The sequence below is a fragment of the Stegostoma tigrinum genome, chromosome X (assembly GCF_030684315.1).
Source record: "Stegostoma tigrinum isolate sSteTig4 chromosome X, sSteTig4.hap1, whole genome shotgun sequence".
Classification (NCBI taxonomy): domain Eukaryota; kingdom Metazoa; phylum Chordata; class Chondrichthyes; order Orectolobiformes; family Stegostomatidae; genus Stegostoma; species Stegostoma tigrinum.
The window spans coordinates 5174273-5189906 of NC_081404.1; the positions used below are offsets into that span (position 1 = coordinate 5174273).

At 43.0% G+C, this 15634-nt stretch overlaps 1 protein-coding gene across 1 annotated transcript; it reads left to right on the forward strand.

Moving 5' to 3' along the window:
- The first annotated feature begins 1513 nt into the window (after nucleotides 1–1513).
- On the forward strand, nucleotides 1514–14888 carry LOC132207511 (probable G-protein coupled receptor 139). Its single transcript, XM_059643365.1, has 3 exons — nucleotides 1514–1711; nucleotides 11804–11915; nucleotides 13999–14888. Exons 1-3 carry the CDS (start codon nucleotides 1514–1516, stop codon nucleotides 14886–14888), a joined length of 1200 nt encoding a protein of 399 aa, XP_059499348.1.
- Nucleotides 14889–15634: the final 746 nt, after the last annotated feature.

Below are 15634 nucleotides of genomic sequence, written 5' to 3' on the forward strand. Positions count from 1 at the left end.
GAGACTGCTGGACATGCATATGGTCACAGAAATTTGAGGGTGCATACATGAGGATCGATGGTCGGCACAACATCGTGGGCTGAAGGGCCTGTTCTGTGCTGTACTGTTCTATGTTCTATGTTCTATGTTCTATACTACTTTATCATTGAACTTCTAAACGTAGGGCACAGGGTTGAATGGCTTGCCCACTTCTGGCAGTGAATCTCAATCTCTGTGCTTAACACTATCAACCCAGGAGTGGGTGATTTCATTGGAAATGGTTTGGGTCAATATTACAAATTGTTTTAATTTATTATCGTCTCATAACAAGTCAACAGACAAGTTTGACCTTGGAACTTTTTCTCCATCCAGTTTGAACCACGCACTCAAAATGACTGACCAAGAATGCTCAACCTCTGATCCCGTTTCTATTTGTTACAGTTAACTGACTAGGAATAAAAATCTTGTGTCGCGGAAAGTATAGTCTCTCTGAATGCATTACTCAAGACCTGGTGGCCATGGCAATTGCAGATCTGCTGCTCACTATCATTCTGTCATCTTGTGGCGAATCAGTTATTGTTAATTCCCAGGATCATTCCTGAACATCACGCCTTTGTGTAGTATTAACTCTGTCCTGGTGATGCAGCAACAGATTGTTCTGTTTGCATCACTGTCACGTTTTCCTCTGATCCATTTGTTGTCAATTGTTGCCAGAAGTTGAAAACCAAATATTGCACCAAGAAAACTGCAACAGCAGTTCCAGCAACAACAAGCACTCTGCTCTTTTTTGCAAAAAAAATGACCACTTTCTTCAGGTATGAAGTTTTCAGAATCTATAACAATGTTGAGTGGTCCTGCACGAATACTGAAGCATACTATGAAAATCCCAACGAATAGGATAAATGATGTTTGAAAATGTCTTAACTCCAATGCACTCATTTGCTTAAATTTTGTTGGTTAATATTCTGACAGTCAGGCGCATTTTAGTGGCCAGTCCGGCCCGGAAGCGACCGAAGGATCAAAGCAAGAGGCAGGATCATTGTTCCACAGAAATGGAGAGCAGGAGAAAGTCTATCATTTTTCTCTTCGTGATATCCGGTAGATTCATCCTTCTTTGGTTTTGTTACCGTTTGAAGTATTTTAATACTGTTGGCCTGTTATTGAGTTGCGCTTCTGCAGATATTTTCCTGTGTGTTGCAAGTATGCTCCGGGATGTAAACTGCTGCACAAACACATTTATTTACCTAGCAACATTCTCCAAGTTCAGAGAAAAATTCGCAAACTCCTTGATGATTCCTTGTAAGCAAATTATTCATTGTAAGCATCAATAAAACAAATGGTAATTCCACATCATGACAAGGGTAATAGATAATAGTGATTGCTGGATGAATAACCGAAAGGAAAGGTTCTGCAGGAGCAAATATGTCTAACATTAGTGGTGACGAAATGGATCCAACAACAATAAAAGGTTCCAACAGACAACAGATGGAATAAACAGCACGTTTTTAGTCACACAAAAGACCATTGGGTGACCATGAAGAAACGAGGAATGAAAAGCGTCACAGAGTGTCCTCCGGAGCAGGATGGGAGGCACAATTCACGGGAAATGTCCTCCTACGTTGGTCTGATTCTTTCCTCACATCAGGAAGAGGATATTATTCTTAGAAAAGCAATGTCTGCGCCTGGTGGAAAAGTGCGAATTTGTGAGAATACTTCAAGTAAGATTGTCATGGTATGTTTTCCTCTAATTATCACTGAATTACAAACACTGTGGAAAAGGTAAGGTTGAGTGGCCTTGACACCACCGAGACATTTGGAAATTTGCAGGAAAATGGCTCAACGCAGAACTGGAGGCAATGCAATTTGGGGACAGTGTTTCCTCGATTTGGAGCGTTATGGAAGACAATGAAAGTTGGTTGTATTTGAACAAGAGGGTGGTTAACCCAGCTCCACGACATCTCTGCAGGAATTCCACAGTGTCGTGAACCAGGCCGAACCATTTACACTGTATCCACCATGATATCAGAGGAAAGGATGTTCGCTGATGATCCCACAATGGTCAGCAAAATAGATCAAGAAACACTCGTGTGAGTCAATTCCATGAAGAGAAAGAGATGGAAATCGCAGGAACGAAAGAAACGGCTGGGAAGAAATTACGCCCTTAGTATTGTTTTAACTAGGAGGGAGTACAACAGTGTAAAATGCATGACCTGTAAACCCAACCTCGGAAGTCGGGAAGGTGATCGATTTATTCCAAACCCAATGATTATTTGGCAAGTAGAAAAACCTTTGATTCAGCACAGGCAGCGCGGAATTGTGAAGGGGAGGTCTGAGTAGATCTCCAGAATATATTCCAGGCAGAGTTCGTGCGGCGAAGCAGAGGATATGGTCTATTTGGATTATCAGATGGATTTTGACACAATGCCTCAAAGTGCCTCATATTATTGTGCACCACATCGCCTGCAAAATACCGCAATGGATGAAGGAATGAGTCCCACACATGTTGGGAATCAAGATACACTCATCCGCAAGTCATCTTAAATATGAAATACTTACAGATGGCCAATATCTGACTGCGATCTGATAAAGAAACCATTTCCAAGAATAACTCATAAAAGAAAATGGCAAGACAAGGGAAATGATATTTTCTGCAACACGATAAAATTTAATTGACTCCCCCTCCCTCTCCCTTGGAAATCGATCATTCTCTGCAGCCCTCCATGTCGTTGCAACACAATTCGGGAACAGATGGCCTCCATATCTCTTTCAAATCATTCACTCAATGTAGTCCTCCCTAAGTCTGCAAAATGATCCAGCCACTGGGCACTCACTATATCTAGAATATCAATTAATCCCTGCAGCACTCACTATCTCGAAATATCATCCACTCACCACAGACCTCCTGATCTCTGTAACATCATTCACTCAATGCAGCCCTACCTAACTCTGCATCATCATTCAGTCACTGCAGACCTCCCAATCTGTGTAACATCATTCACACAATGTAGCCCGACCTAACCCTGCATCACCATTCACTCACTGCAGCCCTCCCTATGTCTGTAACATCACTCACTCACTGGACGTCTCTCTTCTCTGTCACATCATGCAGTCATTGCAGCATTGCATGTCTCTGTAATATCATTCAGTCACTGCAGCTCTCCCGAACTCCGTTTCATCATTCAAACATTGGACGTTCCCATTTCTGTCGCATATTTAACTCATGGCAGCCCTGCTTATCTCTGTAACATAATTCAAACACTCCAGCCCTTGCTTTCTCTCTGATATCATTCACTTCCTGCAATCCTCACTATACATGTAACATCATTCGTCACTGAACCCCTCCCTCACTCTGCAAAATCTTTCAGCCACTGGGCCCTCACCATCTCTGAAATGTCATTTAATGCTGGCAGCACTCTCTACCTGTCTCGGATCATTCAGTCACTGCAGTCAAACCTATCCCTATAACATTGTACAGTCACTGCGGCCTCCCTGTCTCTGAAGTAGAATGCACCCAATACAGCGGTCCCTATCACTGCAATATTATTCACAAACTGCAGCTCTCCAAATCTCCTTCACAACACTGATCCAATGTAGCCCTCTCTATCTCTGTCATATCATTCAGTCACTGCAGCCCTCCCTTTGTCCATAAAATTGTTCACTTCTGGCAACTTTTCGTATCATTAAAACACTATTCATTAACTGAAGACATTTCTATCTCTGTAACATCATTCATTTCCCACAACTGTCCGAGTCTCAGCAACATCATTCACTGACTGCAGCTCTCGCTCTTTCTGCAACGTCGTTCATTTACTGCTGTCCTCCCTGTATCTGCAACGTCCTTCACCTCTGGAAGCTGTCACGCTCATTATAACACACATCAGTCAGTTCTTCTCTTCCTGTCTCTGTCATAGCAGTCACTTTCTGCAACTCTCATCTCTGCGACATCATTTAGTTCCTGCAGGTGCTCTCTGTCTCTGAAACATCCTTCACTCACTGCAGGCATCCCAATCTCTGTAACATCATTCAGTCATTGCTGACCTCATTATCTCTGTAACAGTGTTCACTCACTGCAGTTCACCCGCCCTCCACCCCCGTCATTTGATTCCGTCGTTGAAAGCCTTCTGTCTCTGCAAAATATCTGTCAGATCATTCAGTCACATGAGCCCTTACAATGTCGGTAATGTCGCTCGTTCACTGCAGCTCTCCCTACCTATGTAATGTCAGTCACTTCCTGCAATTCTTATCTCTGTAACAGCAGTTACTTCCTGCAGTCCTCGCTATCTATGCATCATCTTTTATCAACCACAGGCCTCTCTATCACTTAATATCAGTCACTCACTGCAGCCCTCCAGAAATCTGCAAAATCATTCAGTCCCTGGGTCGTCATGAACACTGGAACATCATTTAATACATGCAGGACTCCGTATCTCGACAGTATCTTCCAGTCACTGCAGAACTCCCTACCTCTGTCATATCGTCCAGTCACTGCCGACCTCCCTACCTCTGTCATATCGTCCAGTCACTGCAGACCTCCCTACCTCTGTCATATCGTCCCATCACTGCAGGTGTCCGAACAAGTGTAACATCATTCACTCCTTGCTGCTCTCGCTCTTTCTGTAATATCGCTCACTCACTGCAGACCTTTCTATTTCTGAAATGCCATTGACTGACTGAAAAACAGCCGATCTCTGGAACATCATTCACTTACTGCAGTCAGCGTTAGGTCTGTAACTCCGCAAAACCATTCAATGTGTCGTCACTATCTCTGTCATATCATTGAATCTCTGGAACACTCACTCTCTCGATAACATCATTAAGTCACTGCAGCCAAACTAATTTCCAAAACGTCATACAGTCACTGCAGCCTCCCAGTCTCTGAAATCGTTCACACACTGCGTCCCTCCAAATCCCCTTCACACTGTGTGTTTACAGAGCCTCCTCGACTTCAGTCACATCGTTCAGTCAATGCAGACTCCCTCTATCGATCAGATCATTCACGCCCCTGTCCCTGCAACGTCTAAAAGAGTCAATTCCGCCTTTTCTATCTCTGTAACATCATTCACTCACTGAGACATCACTATGTCTGTGCCATCATTCACTTCCGGCCCTCTCCCTGTAACATCGGTCCGTCATTGAAGCCCACGCTCTCTCTGTAACATTATTCAGTCAAAGCCCACACCCCTATCTTTGTAACATCATTCAGTCTCTGCGACCAAACCCGTCTCTGTAACTGCAGCTGCCCCGATGGCTGAAACATCGGTCATTCACTGCAGCCCTTCCTAGCTCTGTGTCATCATTCACTCACTACAGGCCACCCGATCTCTGTAACATGATACAGTCACTGAAGACCTCACTGTCTCATTCAGTCGATGCAGTCCTCCCTCTACAAGTATCATCTTTCATTTTCGGCAGCTCTCCCAGTCTCTGCAATATCATTCGGTCACTGCAGCTGTCCCTATTTCTGTAATGACACTCCGTGACCCAGTCCTCCCTCTCTCTGGAACATCACTGCGTCACTGCAGGACTACCATATCTGGAAGATCATTCACTCAATTCAGACATCCCTATATCTGTAACATTGTTCAGTCACTGCAGCCCTCCGTATCTCTGTAACTTCATTTACCCACTGCAGACCTTCCTACCGCTGTAACATCATATACCCACTGCAGGCTTTCCTGTCACTGTAACATCATTTACCCACTGCAGACCTTCCTACTTCTGTAACTTCATTTACCCACTGCATACCTTCCTATCTCTGTAACATCATTTACCCACTGCAGACCTTTCTGTCTCTGTAACGTCATTTACCCACTGCAGACTTTTCTGTCTCTGTAACATCATGTACCCACTGCAGACCTTCCTATCTCTGTAACATCACTTGCCCACTGCACTCTTTCCTTTCACCGTAACATCATTTTCCCACTACAGACCATCCTCTCCGTTCTTTATTGTTTGGGAAGTTGTGTCTGAATCTTTGTGCTGGCTTTATAAGACAGAATTAGAATGTTATCTGTCGACCCGTACATTGACAGTTTACTTGTGATTTGCATTTACTTATCTGTAATAAATTTTAATTCTTGGAAAGCACAGGGAAATTGTCAGAGATTTCTGTGAATTTGCTGCCAACCAACAGGTGATGTGTGGAATTTGTATGTTTTGATTAAACTATTAATATTTGTGATGATCCCCACCCCACCCTCAGTGTAATTGGGTACAAAGGGGCAGAGCACTTTCCCAATTGAGTGAAGACGATGTGAATCAATCTACTTCCACCATATGGGGAGTAGACCACACATGCTGTATCCTATCTCGTCTTTCAGCGGGTGCTCCAACTCACATGCCTCCCTCCCAACACCCCGCCCCACCATTCTCAGGCCGTGTATCTTCGCTCAGTGTCAGTGATGTGGATGGCACTTATGGATTGGAAATAATACCACCCGCCTCTTGGCTGATTCTCTTTTTTTTGTATTTCTGCACTCGTCAAGCCAGTGGTGCAGCCAGAGATTGATCAGACGCCTAAGCTTGGATTGTGTTGCCAAACAAATAAAAGCATTTGTACAAGAACTAACATTCCACAGAATAAATGCAATATATCACCATATTTTGAAGGCTTCAGTTATATAACCTCTTCTAACACTGTAATGTATGAAATTATGATTTAGCCATTCCATAGAAGTAGAAAAGTTGCCGGAAATAGTGAAGAGTAAAATAATTGACTTCATTCTATTCTCTATCTCTGGATGGCTGTGCTTCCCTCCTTTATTCTGGAACCTCAGTCCCTTGTGGGCTTGACTAACTATTACAATGTGCTTGACTGTCAGTGTGTTGATCAGCAGATTTAACAAAAATGGGAGCAAAGGGGCTATAAACTTGTTCAATAAGTCAAACTCACTCTACAGTGGCTCAGCCCATTTGCTTTCCTGAAGCTGGCATTTAAGGACACATTGTTGACTATATATTGAGGTTCATATATAGAGTAGAAGCAGGGAGTTTGAGATCAAGGAAAGAGTCTTGTGAAGCATATGAAGAAATAATTTGTTTCTGGATGATATTTATGATCGTAGACAGCAGATACATTGTGGTCATGGTCACCAAGTAGTGCACGGTGCAGTTGGAGAGACTGCACTTTTCACAGGGAAGAATCACAACTACAAGGAAATTAACTGCAGTGGAAAGAGAATTCAAAAGTAAATGTTGAAACAAAATGCCACGTGTCAAATTCAAAAAAGGATGGAATGAGTTTGGCTTCACCAGAATTGCTTGTGGGATGTGGCTGGTTGGCTGATGATTCACAGATTTTACTGCTCCGCAATTGTATCTTAAATACCAGTTGAACTGAACTTTCTCCATTAAGATTTGTTTCATGGGTTTTGCTGTTTCCACACAATCAGACAGAAAAATGCACACAAAGTGAGCGATTGCAGCAGAATCCCCGCTCCATCATCACTGGCAGAATTCAGTCCCTCCCCAGAATCATGCTCACCTTTCGTATCAAGCATCCAATCAGTTGTCAATTCTTATCTCAGCTTGCTTTTTGACAATCTCCAAGCTCGTACCTGAGAGGGAAATCTGTGATGCGAGGACAATGCAATGAAAGAAACTTCTGAGGGATTTGGAAAGGTTGAGTGACAGCTCTAATGGCGTGAATACATGTGAGATTTTATACTTTCTTCTGTGTTTTTTGTTAAAGTGGACAAATCAGTTTGTGTTGTATTTTCGTGAAATGTGTGCACTTTTTAACATTCTGAAATTATTTACTTCAGCGTTTGACTCTCTGATCAGTGCATTTGGGTGTTCATTTAATTTTTGTGATAGGTTTGAAAATTAAGTACTTTGCTCCCTGTGGGTTGGCACTGCTGCCCCTGAGGCCAGGGACCCATGTTTGATTCCAGGATGTCTGTGTGGAGTTTGTACATTCTCTCTGTTTCTGCGTGGATTTCCTTCAGGTGATCCCTCCCACAGTTGAAAAATGCGCTGTTTTTCATAGTCTAGCCATGCTAAATTGCCCATCATGTCTGTGGATGTGCAGGCGAATTGGATTATCCAGAGGAAATGCAGGGTTGCAGGGATAGGATTGGGTCTGGGTGGGTGTGTTGTTTGGAGGGTTGGTGCGGACTCAATGTGTTGAATCGCCTGCTTCCACACTGTGGGGACTCTATGACGCGATGTAGTTGACAAGACTGCGTTTCAAAAGAAAAAAATAATCGCCATTGAGGCAGGTAACTGTCCTGTAAATAGAAGCTTTTTTCATACAATGGTGGTTAAAGCAGCAGATGAAACGTTACATTGTAAGCTTAAACAAGAATGATGAACAATGAAAACCATTTTGATTCAATTCAAGGGAGAGCTTGCTGAACACAGAAGCCTGTCCCTTTGGGCTCCACAATCGGGACGACCAGGGCTGCCCACTCAGCAAACTACACTCGTTTGATAATTTATTCACATTCCCGCCTCCAGATTTCTTCCTCTACTTGTCCCTGCAAGATAAAAGGCACTGAGCAGGCCTTTCAAACCCGTGGGATTGATATAGGGTGACATTGGCTCCTTTGATAGTCCTTTGACTTTCCTGAAACACATACAGGTAATTAATTAGGACTTCACTGACGCAGCCATTTGCTCATCAAAGAACGTTGGGCCAACCAACGTGAATCTTTCTCAATCAATTTTGCCTCATCAGTGCTGGGTCCGTGTCTTTTCCTGCAATCAGTGTAACTTCAACAAACCGCTTTTCATAAGTGACTGGAACCGAAGTTGTACCCTGAACCTGTAAAGTTTCTCCAGTACAGATTCTCTGTCTCAGTGTCAGTTTATGTCATCTTAAGGGTTAGAGTACTCAGCAAATTTTGTGAAGGACTGGTTCTGCAATCACTGACATGGCCACACCAGCGACAACCTCCATTAGAACTGGATGATCATTTCATCAGATTTTTATTTCAATTTGTTCTGACTTGGATGTTGCGGAGCAATTTAATTGTTCCATGACAAATAGGAATGGGTTTTCCAGGGTGTGGACTGTCCTGTTTACTGGCCAACATTGTCTTACTCAATTCAGGCCTAGGGGGACTCTCTTTTTTCTCAAGACCGCATACCTGAAGCACCGACGATGGCTTGCCAGCCCAGATCCTGAAGAAAATGTCAACCATTTCGCTGAGGCTTGGTTTTGTTTTCGGGTTTTGATGTGGGTTGACCTAGATTCCCTCTGTTCATGATATGTCCTCAGTGAGGCTATGCAATTGCCTTCACTCCAGTGGTGCCCGCCGACCTCACTTGGCTGAGTGAGGGTGATAGATTTGTTGGTAGGTAGGTAGATAGAAAGACAGAAAGAAAGGAAGAAGGCGAGTACATGGGAAAGAGTCTGAGGTGTCGGAGGAGATAGAGAGAGACAGGGCGACAGAGTGAAAGACAGATTGGGTGTAAGAGATGGTGACACAGTCTGTGAGAGACTGATGTATGAGAGAGAAATGGAGAGCACAAGGGAGAGTTTGGGTTGGAGAGGGACAGAGATGGGGTGAGAAAGACTGGGCAAGATGGATTGACAAAATGAGAGACAGGTTGGATGAAGGAGACTGAAGGATGGGTCAGGACAGAATGACAAGGCATGAGAGAGATGAGCAGACTGGGTTAATTCTGGCTAAGAAAGAGAGAGAGATTGGATGAGAAAGGTGGAGACATGGACATTTGAGAGGAATTAAGTTCAAGAAAGAGTTTGATTCCATTTAGACATTGAAGTCATCAACAGGTATGCAGAGAAATTGGGAGTATGCTTTAATGGATCACCCATGATCATATCAAATGGCAATTTTCCAATGGTTGAAGGGCTGCCTACTGCTCCCAGTTTCCATCTTTCTATCTTGAACCCAAGGTGTCGGGTGCTAAAATAAAATCCATATGTACACCACATTAATGGGAGAAATTTAACTCACAATCAAACAGACACAAAAGAACAAAGCCTCGTGTCCGAATGGTAATCCAGCTCCATCCTATAAATCTCAAAGACTTGGTCTCCACAGCCTTCTATGGTAATGACTTCCACAGATTCACCACTCTCCGGCTGAAGAAATCCCTCCTCTTGTCAGTTCTAAAGGGTTGCATCTTAGCTCTGAGGCTGTACAGGCAGGTCCTAATTTCTCCTACTGGTGGAAACATCTTCTCCACGTCCACTCTGTCCAGGCCTCTCAGTATTCTGTACATTTCAAGCAGATTCTGTCTGATCTTTCTAAACTCCATCAGGTACACACCAAGAGTCATCAATCGTTCCTTTAAGTTTAACTCTGTTATTTCTCACCCAAGTTCCTCCCTCTCCAAATGAGTGCTGAATTCTACCTTGTTATGCTCCTTGTTTCCCAGACGTGGAATACATTGCAGCATTTTGTTCAAAATGGGAAGCACTGGCCCATTGGGCACACCACATTTGAGTGTAAATACCACCAAATGGGCCACACCAGCACCAGTGTGAGGACAAAAAGGGAAAGGGAATCCTTTGCCTTCTTTCAAATATATCTCTGATGTCCTGTCACATGTGCCCAAAGACCTGAGGCTTGTGAACCAGTCAATTCAACCACTATAAATACCGAGGGAAGCTCCTGAACAATTACTTTTGACGGTACTCAGGGATGATGTCACAGAGGTTTCATTCAGGTCAATTTTTGAATGAGTGGGCCTGTGTTTTGTGAAATGGAGAGCTGGTTTGTACTGTTATCAAGTATGGGAGATTGGTGTGGTGATATTTCTAAAACATGAAATTTTCCAACTGGGCTTTTCATGCAGACATTGAACCACAATTGTATGAATGAAAGCGTCTTCTGATACAAAACATTCCTTTGACTGGGCAGCGGTTAGAATCTGAAATGAATGGTCTCGGATTGTAAGTAAGCAAGATTTAATCTGTAGGCATCGAGTAAACATCTAAATCATTGGCTCATAGAGTCATACAGTATGGAAACAGACCTTTCAGTCCAACCAGTCTATGCTGGCCATAATCCCAAACTGAGCTAATCCAATCTGTCTGCCCTTGGCTCCTACCTCTCCAAACATTTCTGATTCATGTACTTGTCTAAATGTCTTTTAAAGTTGGCAACTGAACCCACAATCATCATTTTCTTTCCAACTTCATTCTGCACACAAGCACTCCCTCTGCAAACATATTGACCTTGTGTCTTTTTTAAATCATTCTCATGTGACCTTAAAGATATGTTCCCCAGTCTTGAAATCCCCCAGTCAAGGGAAAAGGGACCTGCCGTTCACATCATTTATACTCACTATGATTTTATAATTCTTTCTCAGGTCACCTCTTAACTGCTTATGCTCCATTGAAAACAGTTCGAGCCAATCCAGACTCTCCATCTGACTGAAACCTTACACTCCTGGCAACATCCTGGTAATTCTTTTATGAATCCTCTGCAGCTTAATAATATCATTTCTATACCAGGGTGTCTGGAACTGTACACATTACTCCTGAACTGGCTGAGGGAAATAGTGGAGTGATAGTTGAACTGGGGCTGCTGACTGAGACAAGTTGAGCTGCTCTTCCAGAGATCTGAACCAGTCAGTACAGACCCTGTGGCAAAATGCTGGGTGGGAATATTTTGTGATATTTTTGAGCCTAAGAGTCACTCAACTGAAATTCTTCATCTCAGGAGAGCTGCAGAACTCTCCAAAACAAATTGTGAAATATTTTCCATCACTGGAGAGTTAACTTGACTGTCGTAATCTCTGTTTGTGAGCCTTTTGGAAAACAAACAACTGGAAAATTTTGCAAACACAGTATCCCGTGGCAGCTCCTGTAGGCTATAAAGTAAGGGCCTTTATCTTTTTTCTGAATCAGAGACATTACGAGCAACACAAAGTGATTGATCTTTCCAGTCAGAAAATGTATCGACCAATTCAGTTGGTGAGGAATATATTCTATGTTGCAATTGCTGTAATCGGTTTGCCTGGTAAGTGTCTGTGATTGCTCGGGGTAAGGTTCTTGTGGTGCGATGGTACTGTACTGACCCTGAGCAAAATCATGCCCGGGTTCAAATTCCCGACCTGTATCTCACATCTCTGTGCAGGTTGATTAAAGTGTCTGGAACGATTGAGGTTGCATGAACCAGTATGTTTTGAACAGTGACTCACTTAATTCAATAACCAAAAAAAAAAGCACAACATCATTTCAGACTGAAACCTATTCCTTGTTTTGAAAGAGACTGGAAGAGCATCAAGATATTGTATTTTCAGAAAATCTGTGCGCACAAGGCTTCATTGGGAAAGGTGCATGTTTGGTGACAGGACTACACATGTTCCAACGCACGTCCAGTGACTCTGAAATATCCAAAACTTTTGCATTCGATCTTCTCAAATAACCCATTGGTCAAAGAACACCTGTTGTTTTGGAATTTTTCCATCTCTGCAAGAAGCCTGTTTTGTTCTCTGCTATTTTAGGGAACGGGAGAGAGAGAGACAGAAGGAGTCTTTTGGCAATTTTAATTGGGATAAACGTTTACTCCTCTACCTCCCGGAATTCCATGTTTGTCAGTGACGTTATACTTGATATACAATTTTATTCCTGTTCATAAACAAACAACTGTGTTTGCTGATGAACCTGATTCACATATCATTTTGTGTGAAGTAAGGTGTATTCTTGTGTGGTTCGTTTTCACCTGGTGATATATGGAGCAGTGGGAACAGAGCTATAGAGCTCTCCTCTCGCATCCACCCTCACGTACACTGGGCTCTCGTCACAGAGACACAGGTCCATTGGAATTTGGGTGTCAAACATTATGAAGGAATACAGGGAAATCTACCCGATTTTCTGTTCATTAATCGATCACAAACACTTGGCTCATTGCTGAGGCTAATTCAGAAGTGGGAAAATAAAAAAAAAGATTGATTTGCAAAGTATCAACAAGCTTTGGCTGGTTTGCATGGCTGGGGATTTATGGCTCGAGTTTGAAGTCAGGGTGAGTCAGGCTAATCCACAGGAGGTAACACCACGAAAGGTGACGTGTGAAGGACAGATGGACAAATCAGAAGGTGAGTCTGATGAGTTTGTAGGTATTTCTTTGCAGGTGATGCACATTGCAGCGCAAAACGAAATGGTACAAATTGCAGCTGGAGGAGCAGATGGTCTACTCCAAGCTTGCACTGCTCCAGCTTCAGACACACAATTCCTCATTGGGCTATTAAAGCACTCACCTGCTTCTGGACAGGAGTCTGCTGCACCCCTCTGACTGATGTCCGTTAAAATAGATCTTTATCCTGATCTGTATGTGATTCGATTAGATTAGATTCTCTGCAGTGTGGCAAAAGGCCCTTCATCACAGCAAGTCCACACTGCCCCTTGAAGCATCCCACCCAGATCCACCCCCCCCGCCTGCATAACCCATACAACTCTGAACACGATACCTCAGTGGCCAGTTGAAGTCATAGAGACATAGATTCATACAGCACTAAAACAGGTCCCTTTGTTCCACGAAGTCCATCCCAAACAAAATCCCAAACTGAAATATTCCCACCTGTTTGCTCCTGGCCCATGTCCTTCCCATTCATATATCCAACCAGATATCTTTTTCACATTGTAACTGTACATCCGCCACTTCCTCTGGAAAATCATTCCACACTTGAACAACCATCTGTGTCGAAAAAAACCTCAATGTCCTTTTTTTAAAAAAAATCTCTCCTCTCACCTAAAAAAATGTGAGTTTACTGAGTGCCAGAGCCAATGCACGTTTTGTGCTCCCTCATCTGAAAATTCCCCATCTTGGAGAAAAGACAATAACCATCAACTCTATCTGGAACTCTCATTATTTTACAAAATTTCAGCAGTTCATCTCTCCACCTCCTAGCCTCCAATGAAATCAATCCCAGCCTACACAGCCTTTGTTCACAACTCAAACTTTCTATCCCAGGCAACATCCTTGTAAATCTCTTCTGGACCCTCTCCAGCTGATTTGTTTGTGTTCACTGGTCTGTCTTGAGAAAATGTGAATGACTTTTTAAATGTAATTTCGCATCTCCTTTCCCTTCATTCTCTCACAGTGAATTCACTGGCACTTGTGATTTTATTCAGAGGAAAATGTGGAATTTCCTCATGCACCGCTTGTTACCTCGTTGCCATGGCAACAGCGGATCTACTGTATGTTATCCTTGAGGTCACACTCTACCGGATCAATGAATATTATTTCCCTGTCAATTTCTTGGATATGACCGCTGTCTGTAAAATTACCTCTGTGCTGCGCCGCGCTACCGCTGATTGTTCTGTCTGGTTCACCGTCACTTTTACTTTTGATCGATTTGTTGCCATTTGTTGCCAGAAGTTGAAAATGAAATATTGCACCAAGAAAATTGCAACAGCAGTTCTATCAACAACAGGCATTCTGACCTGTTTCAAAAACATTCCCACCTACTTCCGGTTTGAATCTTACCAAATCTTTAACAATGTCGAGTGGCTCTGCGTGAACAATGAAGCATATTATGACGATCCCATATGGATAGGATTCAAACGCTTTGAAAAGATCTTAACTCCAATGCTCCCATTTGCTTTAATTCTTTTGATAAACGCTTTGACAGTCAGGCAAATTTTAGTGGCCAGTCAGGCTCGTAAGAGACTGCAGGATCAGAGCAAAGGACAGAATTCTTCTGACCCAGAGATGGAGAGCAGAAGAAAGTCTATTATTTTACTCTTCACAATATCCAGAGGTTTCATCCTGCTGTGGCTGTGCTACCTTTTTGTATATTTTAATACATTCGATCCATTGTTCGATAAAAATTCTAAATCTATATTCCAATGTGTTGCATATATGCTCCGTGATATAAACTGCTGCACAAACACATTTATTTATGTAGCAACTCTCTCCAAGTTCAGAGAGAAGTTCACAAGCACGCTCATGTTACCTTTTAAGCAAACAATTCACTGTAAGCATCAATAAAACAAATGGTGATGCCAAATCAAGTGAAGAGTAATGGATGACAGTGAGCAAGTCTGTCCAGTATTACTGATGATGAAGCGAGTACTCAGCCCAATGACAAAAGGACGTCATTAAACTGCACATTTTTAGTACGACTGGAGGCTACTGCGTTAAGTCACATGGTTTCAACATGATTAATTAGGAAAGCAACAGTGTCAAAATGCGTCCTGCGGAGCAAAGAAAGGAGTCATAATTTAAAGGAACAAAAACAAAGTTGCTGGAAAAGCTCAACAGTTCCGGCAGCATCTTGAAGGGGAAAACAAAGTTAATGTGTCAGGTCGGGTGACCCTTCCACTGAATTTACAGAAATGGTTGCCTCCGTGTTGTTCTAATTCTAAGCTCCTCACCTGAGGAAGAGTACATTATTCTTTAAAATGCAAAGGCTGTGCATGGTGGAAATGTTGCTGCATTCCCCATGTAGATTTCCTAAAGGGCCTTCTCTTCTGCCTGTCCCACAGGCCTGACGATTCCTCCTGCACTGACACCCTCATCCGCTTAGCCAAACTTGTCCTCCCCCTCAACAACTTCTCTGTCAATTCCTCCCACTTCCTACAGACAAACAGCGTGGCCATGTGTACCTGCATGGGCCCAACCTGTGCCTGTGTCTTTGTAGGTTATGTGCAACAATCTGTACTCCATTACATTGATGGCTGCATCGGCGCTGCCTCGTGGTCCCACGAGGAGCTTGAACAGTTCATCCACTTCAA

What these genes read in the sequence shown, in the direction of transcription:
- LOC132207511 (XM_059643365.1), top strand. Translation starts at nt 1,514, where the DNA reads ATGAAGAAACGAGGAATGAAAAGCGTCACAGAGTGTCCTCCGGAGCAG. An exon ending in CTTCAAGTAAGATTGTCATG is followed by an intron (nt 1,712 to 11,803) that starts GTATGTTTTCCT and finishes TTTCTGAATCAG; the next exon opens with AGACATTACGAGCAACACAA. An exon ending in TGCTGTAATCGGTTTGCCTG is followed by an intron (nt 11,916 to 13,998) that starts GTAAGTGTCTGT and finishes ATTCTCTCACAG; the next exon opens with TGAATTCACTGGCACTTGTG.